Consider the following 13142-nt stretch of genomic DNA (forward strand, 5'->3'; position numbering starts at 1 on the left):
AAGTGTGCAAATTGCATATGTCCTGGGGCAGCCAAAATGAATTCTTGCCCCGGGTGCCAGAAACCCTAGATACGCCTCTGGGCATTGTTTTATATATGTGTCCTGGGGGCAGGCCTATAGGTTCTGAGCATGCTCAGATTAAAAAACGGATCAGGCCGCCGGATCCACTTTTTTACGGATCCGGTGCATTCCGGCGTCCATAGACATGCATTGTAGCGAAAAGCCGGAAGAGCCACGTCCGGCCCTTCCGGGGTTTTCGCCGCAGACAAAAAAAGTTACAGTAGATGTTTTTTCCAGACGCCGGAATCAAAATTTTCACCGGATCTGGAAAAAAACGGAAGGAACGCTGGGCCATGCGGCGCAATCCGGCGCTAATACAAGTCAATGGGGAAAAACCAGGTCCGGTTTTTATTTTCGCCGGTTCCGGTTTTCACAAAAGAGCCGTAATCAGCCGGAATTAAACAACCTGATGTGTGAAAGTAGCCTTAATGTTATATTTAATAAAATTATACTTTTATATTTTTTATATATATTCTTTATGGGAAGATATTGACATGTAAAGTAGCACCGTTCAATGCATCCGACATGTACGATTTTAACTTTTTCCTGATACATGATGTTCGCTTACGCCGTGTGGAGCAGGCTCAGTCGCTGAGAACGTAAACAAATGTATACACCGTTCCACCATTTTAGGTGGGAACAGAAAGAGAAAGGGATGATCTATAATTTTTGCATGCCCTGAATTAAAAAAAGACAATACAATGTAAACCTTATGAAATGTAAACAAAAGAACATTATTATTTTTTTACAGCTTGTAGCCTGTTTTAATTTCACCTGAAATAAACAGTAGTCTATATACTGTATCTTCCAGGTGGTCCATTTCCCCTGGTCCAGCACATCATGGCGGGATTTACCACAGCCTCGGGTAATGTCTGCCTGTAGGTTCTCTGTTCATTCCCTGTGCGGGGACCTCAGGCCGCCTAGTGGCCACAAGCCGAATTACTCCGTCCCTTCTGTCACGCGTCATAATTTTGCTGCCTCCTAGCGGTCGCAAAGTAAATCGCAACCGTTTCACTTCCTGCTTCTGGCTCGTTGGGTGGGACAGCGGAAGTGTGAAGCAGCATCGCCGGTGTAGAGATCGTCTCCTGCCACGGGACCGTAATCATGCCGGTAAGTGGGCGACTGGGATCAGTAGTGTGGCACCATCGCCTGGTGATCGGGGTACAAGCAGGGCAGGATGGGGGGTTCATCAGGAAGTGATGGGTGAGGCCCGAAGGAAACGATACCTGCAGCAGTCGGTGGCATCACCCAGGACACGGGGCATTGTGCCCCCATTCCTATGGAATTCCCGGTGACACCCACTGTGGCTTCTTGTCACTCCCTCAGGTGAGTGTAAGGTACAAGATGGCCCCCATTCATCGTCTGCTGATGGTTTTTGTGCAAAAATGTGTCAAATTGGCGCATGTGGTTCATGAATTTTGCGTCAAATTAATAAAAAAAAAAAATGACCCTATTCAGTTTTGCATTTGTGTCTGTTCTTGGTTTATTTTTAATTTGCACTTTATTTTATTTCATTTAAAAAAAAATAATTTCCCCCTGTGAGTGAGATTCGGGATCTTCAGATGTCGCGATCGCTCTCCAGTCCCCGTCGGGATTTTATCTACGGCAGACGTTTTGCAGCATTTAGTAAAATGTTCAATTTTTTTTTTTTGCCTGAAAAAAGTCACAAAATGGGTCAGAGACAGAATAAAAGGTATTTTGGGGTTTGCGCCTGACTAATGAACCCGTGGCGCCATTGTGAAGAATTTGGCTAAATAAACCCTGCAGCGAACACCACAAGACAATAAATGGTCTTACAAAAAAATCGCCCAATTGTATACATAACCGCTGCAGCCAATCCCTGGCCTTGGTGGTGATGCCTGTGATTGGCCGAGGTGATCGCTGCAGTGCTAGTAAGCAAAGAGCGGCGGACGTTAACCGTGTGAGGACTGCTTATTTTTATATAATAGTTCCTAGGAGCCCGGACGTCCCTTTAATGCTTCTGATCTTGGACAGGGAGGTGTGATGACGCTTAGGACTGAAGCTGTGCACATTCTCCTGACTACTGTCATTCTAGTCGTTGTCAGAGCTGTAATGACTGTTCCTGTTGTCAGACCACCAGGGGGCGCACAGTCTGCAGCTTTTTTCTATTTCTGACCACATTGAGAAATGTAGACTCCAGCCACAGCGCTCCTGCACCGATTGCACTGAGGACTTCCGGGAAGCTCTCACGGCTCGCAGGGGGCTTATTCCGTCTGTCCTCCCTCTCACTGCTCTTCCTGTCAGTCACACAGAGAACATTTCCCACATCGCCGCCGTCCTCAGCAGTGTAGGATATCCCTTTATCCAGTTATAAGTGCGTTTATTTATCAAGTGCCCATTCACAGTCCTAAAAAGGCCAATGTAATTCTGCCTGCCCGGGGGGCTCGCCCAGTCCTGGCTGTGGGTAAACCAAACCTCCGACTCCTCGATTTCCATGACACCGACTCCACATCCCTGATAGCTTTTCTTGTACATTGTGATACTATCGCACTATACTGCCCAAATCCCGAGCTCCTAGTAAAGGGTCACACGCGGTAAGGCTTGAGGAGGTTTCAAAAGTTTGTCACCAATTGATAGAATGATTCCTGGGACCCCATTGATTCAGAACGGGGGTCCCGAGCCTCCTGGTCTGGCTGTTTTGTAGACAGCAACACATAGGTCCCATTTCATCATTTGTGAGTGTTTTATTTTCAGGTGACTTTTTTTTATTTTTTTATTTATTGCCTTTTTTTTTAACCAAATCTTTAAAAACTGCGCAGATGGGTTGATGGGTTTTGCCCAAAAGCACAGCTGCTCCTATTTTCTTGTCATTTTGCTTCTTGTTTGTGCTTTTTTTTTTTGTTTGTTTTAGAGCGAAAAGTTACTGTACTTGACCCTGTACAACTGCACAATAATTCCAAACCCAACTCTTCCCCCTCCCAAATATAAGAAGGTGAAACGAATCGGTTAATTTAAAAAAAAAAAAAAAAAGGGTGCAAAATAAATAATGAATTAGGCGCAAACCTAAATGTCAGTATTACTCCAGAAATAATGACACACAAACATTTGAGTCAGGGGCCAAAGTCGATATCTACCACGATGACAGTGTGCAAATTAGCATAATGTGCAAATCCAATTTATGTGCCAAGTGAAGGTGCTAATCTGACCTCCAGATTTTCATCTCTAAGGTCCCTTTTGGGCCATGGACGGTTGTCCCCTGGCGGACGGTTGTCCCCTGGCGGATGGTTGTCCCCTGGAAGACGGCTTCCGCAGTACAGGTGCCAGAGAGTTGTCATGACCCGACCAGTGACCAGTGTGAGGAGCGAGTGGTATTTCTGTGTTTGTGTTGGATCTTGACAACCATCAATAGTAGGATGGTTTATGCAGCTTTATATCAATGATGTGGGGGCCGTTCTCCATTGTGGACTTTTGCTGCGTATCTACATGGGTTGTCTCTAGCCCACCATGAGACTTTCACTGCTGGGATTCTGTTTAATTTGCTGTTCACTTGATTTTTATTTTTAATAAGATGATTTCCTAGCAATGGGACAGTCCATATCACATTACCAAATGGTAAAATGTATACTTGTAGTTCATAAAGCCCTACATGGATTTCCTTTTTAATATGTTGTTTCTGTATTTATTCCAGGCCTACCACTCTACGTTGATGGAATCGGACACCAAACTAATTGGAAACATGGCATTGCTGCCGATTAGAAGCCAGTTCAAAGGACCTGCCCCCAGGGAAAGTGAGTGAGAGCTGACATTCCTGCCGCAGGACGGGCGCGAGTCTCAGCGTGCTGCGTGCGCAGCGACATGGGAAACGTTTGCTTCTATGTTCCCTCCGCAGAGTGGAGGCGTAGATGGGACATATAAGGGGATAACATGAGGTTTTGTGGATTTATGCAAAAACGTAAAATTTCATATTGAATAATGTACTTTAAGTGCCTGTCTATTATAGTCTGACATTTCTTTAGATTCTGTTTCTTTCCAAGCACTGATGATGATCTGTAATAAAACCTGGCCGAAACTCTAACTCGCCCCTAATCAAAATATATATAAGACTGTGAAATGCCAAAATAAATGGGAAGCCAAACTGCCCGTATAAGAGTGAAGTAATAAACTTTATTAGAATAAAAAGTAAATAAGATAGGTTAAAAGAGAATGACAACAGGTATCCCTTTGCTCCAGAGCCATGATGTATGGACAGAAATGTGGTAACCAGGACATTCATACAACTAATGACAAACAAGATATCTGATGGGCTCAGTAAGCCCAAATGTAAAAATATTCAGATGGATTAGGCATAAAACAATATTCCATGGTGGCGAAGACAGTAAGAATGGAGAACAAGTGCAAGTGCGTATGTATGCGACACACCCAGGAAGAAGCTAACGCGAAACGTCCGTTGGGGTTTCGGTCCCATACTCTTCAGTTGTCTTCCATCTTCCACTTTACTGATATTATTTGAGTCCACTTGGACGGACTTGTACCAATATTTGCATTGTCTCTTCTCGGTGCTCTCAATATCCTATTGTTGATGACTTCTAGGACCGGAATTCGTACGCACTTGCACTTTTTCTCCATTCTTACTGACTTGCCACCATGGAATATTGGTTTAGCTCTAATCCATCTGAATATTTTTCCTTGGCCGTCCATGTGCCCTGACACTACTCAAAGTAGGGCAGGACTATTAATTTAATCAATTCACTACATGCCTGCTGCACAATTCGGATGTTAATCCCATAACGCCAGGAGAGGAGCCACCCTTTTCTGATTTAAATGCAGGGAGAGAAGCTAATTTGTAATATCTGCATCTCCCATAACTTCTTCTGTTAGTTCAGAGTGACAGGAGATAAAATATGTATTCTCCATGCATGATGGCTTGTGTGCTTCCCTTCTGCAAAAAATCGAGATTAATGTAAAAAACCTTGTAATTTATTTATTTTTTTAAATGAAGATTTTATTTTGGGGGCATAATCACCCAAGCCCAGTTCACTGTCTATCATGTTGAAGATAGCGGAGCAATGCGCTTGGTTATCTACGCCAGTGCAATAGAATTGAATGAGTGGCAGAACAGATCATCCCGACAATTATTCTGGCGGTGACACTGATCAACTTTTCAGAGGGGTACCAAGCGGGAAATGTATTACATCTATATGTCTTAGTAGAGTTGTGTAGGACAAACAACTCCTTTAACGGTGGCGACAGTATTGGCTAAAATGTTGCCATTTAATCTTCCACTTTAGCAGTTTCCAGATTTGTGGTGCCAGTGAAATTGTATGAGACTGATGATGCAGAAGATTATTGAACATTGTGTAAATGCAAGGCATTATATATCAGCCACAATTGGAATTTTTATTTGTTTATAATTTAACTTAATGGCAGCACATTTGATCGGAAGGTGGCACCATTGTCAATTATTCATTGGCTATGGGACTGCTGGAAATCGCAGAGCGCTCTACTGAGCAGTCCCATAGTCAATGAATGATGCCGAGGCTGAGCATGTTCTCCTCCGCTCCATTCAGGGCTGGGGTGCAGAACACCATTCAGGATTGCAAATTTCAGAATCGCGGGGGTCTTATCCCCAAAAATAAGCAAGTTATCAAGTTCTCCTCTGTCCTTTGGATAGGGGATATTTTTTGGAGGGGAATAACCTTTTATATTTCCCTCTTATAATGTATTATTACAAGTGACTATTATGGCTGCTGTCTTTTTTTTTTTTCTTCTTAGCCAAGGACACAGATATTGTGGATGAAGCCCTTTATTATTTCAAGGCCAATGTGTTCTTCAAGAACTATGAAATTAAGGCAAGTGATTTGTTATAATATTTAGTTGTGCCCTGTGTTAATGCAGATTATTCAGGTGCCCTGTTTTTATGCCCTTTTTTTTCTTTTAGAATGAAGCTGACCGGACCTTGATTTATATCACCCTTTATATTTCCGAGTGTTTGAAAAAGCTGCAAAAGGTGAGACTTTGTACAAATTACCACAAATGCTTTATACTTTTCAGTCTTCAGATTTACAAAGTTAGCCAAAGAAAATATTGGATTACAAGAGAAAAAATGTGTAATCAGTGCCAAGAAACGGTAAAAATGGTCTTAAAACATAAGATATGTTAAAAGGGTGGTCCGATATCTAAAATGCTTTTTATAAATGTGTTTAAATCTTATCTTTTGTATTTTTTTTTCTTATTTGAAAATAGTTTACTGTTCTCCTACAACTGATCCCTGTCTTTTTTTTTTTTTTTTTTTTTTTGTAATAGCTTACTTTACTTACTGTGATGTCCTGTTCGAGTCTCACCATTCACTAGGGATTCTCATCCAGGACGTCATCTAGAGCATGGCTCTGCATTATTTCTTTGCAGCTTCCTTTCAAACCCTCCCCCCTCCAGAAACGGAGCGTCGTCAGGGGGTGGCACTTCATTCACTGACCACAGTCTCTTTCACCGCCCCTTGATGAAGTCTCAAATCAATGACAGCACTACCCCACGTTTTTTGTCACCACCGTGGAACAGAATATCATTGGGGTGAAATGGTGGTGCTGCGGTCACTCCCCTCCTGCTTCTGTCACTTCCCTGAAACGGATCATCATCAGGACACTGCGCTGCGGTCACTCCCCTCCTGCTTCTGTCACTTCCCTGAAACGGATCATAATCGGGGGTCACTACCCCTGCCTCTGTCACTTTGCTGAAACAGATCATCATCGGGACGCTGCGGTGCGGTCACCCCCCCCCCCCCCCCCTTTCTTCTGTCACTTCTCTGAAACGGATCGTGATCAGGACACTGCAGTGCTGTCACTCCCCTCCTGCTTCTGTCACTTCCCTGAAATGGATCATCTTCAGGACACTGTGCTGCGATCACCACCCTCCTGCCTCTGTCACTTCCCGGAAACGGATCGTGATCAGGACACTGCAGTGCGGTCACTCCTCTCCTGCCTCTGTCACTTCTCTGAAACGGATCGTCATCAGGACACTGCGCTGCGGTCACTCCCCTGCTGCTTCTGTCACTTCCCTGAAACAGATCATCAGGACACTGCGGTGCGGTCACTCCTCTCCTGCCTCTGTCACTTCTCTGAAACGGATCGTCATCAGGACACTGCGCTGCGGTCACTCCCCTTCTGCTTCTGGCACTTCCCTGAAACGGATCATCATCAGGACACTGCACTGCGGTCACTCCCCCCCCCCCCTTCTTCTGTCACTTCTCTGAAACGGATCGTCATCAGGACACTGCGCTGCGGTCACTCCCCTGCTGCTTCTGTCACTTCCCTGAAACAGATCATCAGGACACTGCGGTGCGGTCACTCCTCTCCTGCCTCTGTCACTTCTCTGAAACGGATCGTCATCAGGACACTGCGCTGCGGTCACTCCCCTTCTGCTTCTGGCACTTCCCTGAAACGGATCATCATCAGGACACTGCACTGCGGTCACTCCCCCCCCCTTCTTCTGTCACTTCCCTGAAACGGATCATCATCAGGACACTGCGCTGTGGTCACTCCCCCCCTCCCCCCCCCCCCCCTTCTTCTGTCACTTCCCTGAAACGGATCATCATCAGGACACTGCGCTGTGGTCACTCCCCTCCTGCTTCTGTCACTTCCCTGAAACGGATCATAATCGGTACACTGCACTGCGGTCACTACCCTCCCCCCGTCTCCCCCCCCGCCTCTGTCACTTTGCTGAAACAGATCATCATCGGGATGCTGTGGTGCGGTCACACACACACACCCCCCCCCCCCCTTCTTCTGTCACTTCTCTGAAACGGACCGTGATCAGGACACTGCACTGCGGTCACTCCCCTCCTTCTTCTGTCACTTCCCTGAAACAGATCATCCGGACACTGCGCTGCGGTCGCTCCCGTTACTTCTATAATAGCTACTCCCGATGATGATCCCTTTCAGGGTGGTGACAAAATCGGTGGGATGGCGCTGCTGTCACTTCTCCCAGCCCCTTCACTGAGATCGATAACCTTCTGAATAGGTGGCAGTGATGAACGGAGCTGTTGTAAGTGAGCGCAGTGCCGCCCCCTGATGATGTCCTGCTTCAGGGGGGTGATCGAAACTGTGGGGAAGTGACAGCCTCCTCGTGACGTCTTTTGAGAATCAATAGTGAATGTAGGAACTCGTAGAAAACCTGAATAAGGATCTGCTGTTTCCAATTCCAGACTGCTGATCCTTTTTCTTCTCGCTGCCACCATAGGAGTCCGATAGCGGCTCACTGAGAGAGAACACAGGAACCAAGTGCTCCTTTATATGGAGGAGTCGGGACAGATAGTGAATGGACAATCAGCTGAATTAAGATCAAAGGGTATAACTTGGCGATGTGACTGGGTGTGTGCTGCCAGCGCCATTTTGTTGGGATAATATGGATTTTTTAGAGACCACAGCAGTCATTGTGCCGGTGTGACATGTAGACTAGGAGGCAGGTCAGCGATGGATCAGACACCTGTCATTCCAACAGGAGGATGAATAAAGGACCAGAGCACCACGATAAGACCCTGCCCACAGGCCCACCCAGATACACAAAGATTACACCAAAACCACAAAATGGATTTGTGTGTGTTCTTTACTAAGCAAAATTCTGCTGACAGGGTCTATCAGTTTCCAGTGACAATCCATTTATTAAACACAACTGTCAATGCTAAAAAAGCAACAGAAGCGGTAATATTGCTGGTTGCTCATGTGGTGAAGATTAGGTTAATTTCAGTTAATTGGATGAATTTCTACCATAAAATCCTGAGTGACTGATGTCATCTCATTGTTTGGCCCGTATAACGCAGTCACACGTTCTTCTCGTCGCATCGCTCTCAGTATCGGCCTTTTTATGACTATCAATGTTATATGTAATGGGTGTACATAATTTCTGTCCTGTTCTGTGCTCCTGGAGACTGATGGAATACAACATGTGGTCATAGATTCTTTTACATGGGTAATGTGTTTTTTTTTTTTTCTTTGAACTAGTGTAATTCCAGAGGACAAGGTGAAAAAGAAATGTACACTTTAGGAATTACAAACTTCCCCATTCCTGGGGAGCCGGGGTTCCCTCTCAATGCCATGTATGTGAAACCCTCCAGCAAGCAGGAAGATGGTGAGACTCTGTTCTTGTTACTTCCATGTGTTTCCAGGATATATGACAAATGGGACAGATGTGTTGTGATCCTTTATGATACGAAGAGTAATCCAGTGGGGAAAAGTATATCAATAAAAAAGTAAGCTTTTATTTAGTTCATATCTTAAAAAATGGCATTCATGGTGTACCACCTATTGTTATAATATCAGCATATAACAGCGTATTGCACAAATATGGCATGAGCCTACGCGTTTCGACTAAGTCTTATTCATGGCTCATGAATGCCATTTTTTAAGATAGGGACTAAATAAAGCATACTTTCTCCTACGCCTCATTGGGGGACACATGGGCTGTGTCCCCCAATGATTGGCTCGGAGAAAAAGATTTTACGGTGAGTACACAAAAATCTCCTTTTTTTATTGATATACTTCTCCCCACTGGATTACTCATCGTCTCATGAATTGGACCAGCTGCTCGGCTTTTTTCCGTGCTGGGATTCTAGGTGTGGAGCAGCCCGGAATCAGGTGAGCTGACTACCTTTCATACTTTATGATCCTTCTTTCCCCACCCCATAATATCGACTATTAATTGTTTTGCCATCTAATGTAAGAGAATGAAAATCAGAAAAAGACATGTTAAAAGGGAACATCTCACTACATTTACATATGGAAATAGTGGTACCCACTGTATAGATGCTTGTCCCTTAATAGACATGATACCTTTTTGACATGGAGGGGGGGAGTAGAAGTCATATACAGTTTGGGACAGAAGTGCACTAGGGGCGTGTCAATTCACTTGAAGCCGTCTAAATGCCCTGACACACCCCTTGTGCACATCCATCCTGATTTGCATAAAGCCTCTAAGCTAGATTTCTCTAGACTAGCACATTGAATCTCCAGAAAAAGTACCATTTGTACTAGGGAACAAGTACCTACACAGCCATTACTTTCAAATGTAGACAAGTTCCTTTGAAGGAGGATCTGTCCCAGGTCAAAAGTGGCCAGTTCTTGCTCTTCTTCTGCTGCTGCCTCAAATATTTTTTTTTTAATATTTATTTTTAAATGCAGTTTGAGACTTAGCCCACAATAATGCCTTTTCATTTTTTCTCTTTCCGCGTGAGACTGAATGTTGAGCTAGGGACAGAGCGCAGCGATTGTGCGGAGCTGTCAGGTGGTCATTCAGTAGGTGAAGTTGGTAGAAAGCAGCCGACCAGGCTTATGTCTGCATTCTGTGTGAGCTATAAGGGAGGCACCCAGGTGATAGAGAAGCATACCATGGAAGTATATGGAAACGCATTGCTGCTCCCAGTGTGTGGTACTAGGGGTACTTCTGGGGAAGCCTCCAGTCATGTGACCTAATAGACTCACTATGTTGTCGATGGGCTGCAGCCTCAGGTTCTAGGTGTGGAGTTAAATCTGCTCTCTGGCCAACAGGCAGGACCAGACTGTCGGACCGGACAGATTCCTGGTAGGCCGCTGCAGTGTGTGGGCTGCCCACTGTGGGAGACACTGTTGGCATCACAGGGCCCTGCTCTCCTGTGTGTACAGGAGCCAGGGTGGGACCAGGAGAAATAGCCGAAGACAGGCTAACTAAAAAAAAGCCTGCATCTTTGGAACCATATTAAGAAAAAAATTGTATAGTTGGGAGAGGAGCGGAAATGAAATAAGAGCAAAAGCTGACACCTGCTGACAAGTCCTCCTCCAATCAGGTTTTTACAATAATTTGTAATTAAACAAACTTGCTTGAAATTCTCCGATTTTCACACTTGCCACTAGCTTCCACCCTGTAGGCTGATATTCCATGTTTGCCGCTGGCACGTGGTTTGGAGGGAGCGGATTACATATTGGCCTTTTCCTGTACTGCTCAGACCCTCGATGAGGCCGGGCAGCAATACGAAGCCCACGTAGAGGTCTCGCTGCACCTCCCGTTATTTTCTGGGGTAGTTGGCTGTACTTCATCATTTATTACAGTGGCTAATGCTGTGTGATAATTAAAAAGAAAAAATAAAAGTCTGTCTCTTCAATCCTGACAGATTGGCGCCTGCCACTATATGTACTTGTTAATTTACTAGACCAGATGGGAAGCAGACGCCCCAAATTTCACAGTGATGCTGTGTGATCATTTTTGAAAAAAAGTTTTTTTTCCTGACAGATTGGCGCCTGCGACTATATGTACTTGTTAGTTTGTGCAGAACTGGCAATGTGTTTCATTCGCCTTTACCCTTCTCTCAGAGGTGATGAGAGCCTACTTGCAGCAACTGAGGCAGGAGACTGGTCTAAGGCTATGCGAAAAGGTGTTTGATCCTCAGACAGACAAGCCCAGCAAGGTAAAATACCATTTCTTACCCATGATTGAGTGTATTTATATTGGGCACAAAAACGTTATGTCACATGAACCACTAGATGGCGTACAGCGCCCTAACACCTGGCAATGACTGAACTGAATTGCCAGTTGTATGGGTGACACATCCTATTTCTTATTTTGTTTGACTCCGATTGATTAGTTGCTGATACTGCTGGAGCGCAGACCCTCCCGCTCCCCCCCTCTTCCTGGTGATACTGCCATAGTATTATATCCTAAGTCGGTCCATTTTATTCTGACTTCACCAAAATGAACACCGACTCCACAGCCCTGGCTTCAGTGCTGTAAATGTAATTTTCTAATGCATAAACAAAGATTCACCAAAATTGGTATATTTAAAAAAGCGCTGCCATTATCTTTTTTTTACCCCTAAACCTGTGTAAATGTCAATGTAGGCTCAATGTATTAATATACTCTGTGATCCGATCAGTCTCCTCCGGCATCCAGCACCGTTCTGCTCCTCTCTGGGTCGCAGTGCGCTCTGTGACCTGGAAGCGGCTTTTCCAATATAAGCCTAAGATGCGTCAGAACGAGGCCCCATAGACTTATATTGTAAAGGACACGTGGAGCGCAATGTGATCGGAGAGTCTGAATCATTGTCACATGACTCCGAAGAGGAGCAGAGCGGCCCTGGATATCGGAGGAGACGGTAATCTGTGAGCACGGTATAGTAACACAGGGACACCACACTACACTGACATCTACATAGGTTTAGTGGGGCAAAAAGTAAATGGCAGGGCGACTTTAAAAGTAATTTCCCATCATTGCGCCAGCACCACGGCTAATGAACCGGTGTATATTCTTTAGGCTTTATGTCCACACGACTTTCTCTGTGCGTAAATCTGGCTGTCCTGCAGTGCCCCATAGGCCATATTCACACATTTGTGCGTCACTGTCCGATTGCAAGCCTCTCAACCTAAACTCAACAGCCTTGTAGGCAAATCTGAGGCTCTCCCCTTATGGGGTCAGTAACCCATGGTCAGTCCTAGTACCGCGGTCCATATACGTACCACGACACATGGGTGTGCGGATTCTTCTTCAGGCAGAACTATAATATGTTTTATTTCCACAATCATTTCTTTTTTTTCTCTCCAGTGGTGGATGTGCTTTGTAAAGAGACAGTTCATGAATAAATCTCTGTCTGGTCCTGGGCAATAAAGAAAGAAGCTGAAAATCATTGACTTATTTTGTTTTGATGTTAAGCAAAAGTTTTATACTGTATTGTAATATGAAAATTTGCAGCCAAACAAAGCAAGTAATATTTGGGCAAATATTCAGTGTTAAGCTGGTGCTTAATAAAATTGGGAAATTTTGTTTCTTGATTACTGCTTGGTGCTTTTGTGCTTTTGCTGTGTCTCCACTGGATGGAACAGTGATTTGTTACCACGCACATCCTCTCCTGTATGCCAATAAATAGTCTATATTTACCCTGACATTGGCTTGTTCTGGTTCTCCCCTGTCCGACCATGTAACACAGATGTCGCTGCCATATATCTACAGTCTTCCTTTCCCCGATTATTGCAGTCTCTGTTGCTTAGACAGTCCGGATCTCACTGTAACGAACAGCTTGTGGTCCCAGTTCTGACATTGACCAAATTATTATAGGTTCCAGTTATGGCATCCAGACTAGAGACGCAGAGATGCTTTCACCTAGAATC

General features: G+C 44.7%; 1 protein-coding gene across 1 annotated transcript; it reads left to right on the forward strand.

The window, feature by feature from the left end:
- The first annotated feature begins 1051 nt into the window (after positions 1 to 1051).
- ARPC3 (actin related protein 2/3 complex subunit 3) lies at positions 1052 to 12806 on the forward strand. The gene is made up of 7 exons (XM_069755219.1): positions 1052 to 1170; positions 3710 to 3809; positions 5794 to 5870; positions 5960 to 6028; positions 9015 to 9141; positions 11355 to 11449; positions 12580 to 12806. Exons 1-7 carry the CDS (start codon positions 1165 to 1167, stop codon positions 12640 to 12642), a joined length of 537 nt encoding a protein of 178 aa, XP_069611320.1. The 5' UTR covers positions 1052 to 1164; the 3' UTR covers positions 12643 to 12806.
- The last annotated feature ends 336 nt before the right edge of the window (positions 12807 to 13142 follow it).

This window comes from Ranitomeya imitator, chromosome 1 (assembly GCF_032444005.1).
Source record: "Ranitomeya imitator isolate aRanImi1 chromosome 1, aRanImi1.pri, whole genome shotgun sequence".
In the NCBI taxonomy this organism is placed as follows: Eukaryota; Metazoa; Chordata; class Amphibia; order Anura; family Dendrobatidae; genus Ranitomeya; species Ranitomeya imitator.

What these genes read in the sequence shown, in the direction of transcription:
- ARPC3 (XM_069755219.1), top strand. An exon ending in GTTTGAAAAAGCTGCAAAAG is followed by an intron (nt 6,029 to 9,014) that starts GTGAGACTTTGT and finishes TCTTTGAACTAG; the next exon opens with TGTAATTCCAGAGGACAAGG. An exon ending in CTCCAGCAAGCAGGAAGATG is followed by an intron (nt 9,142 to 11,354) that starts GTGAGACTCTGT and finishes CCCTTCTCTCAG; the next exon opens with AGGTGATGAGAGCCTACTTG.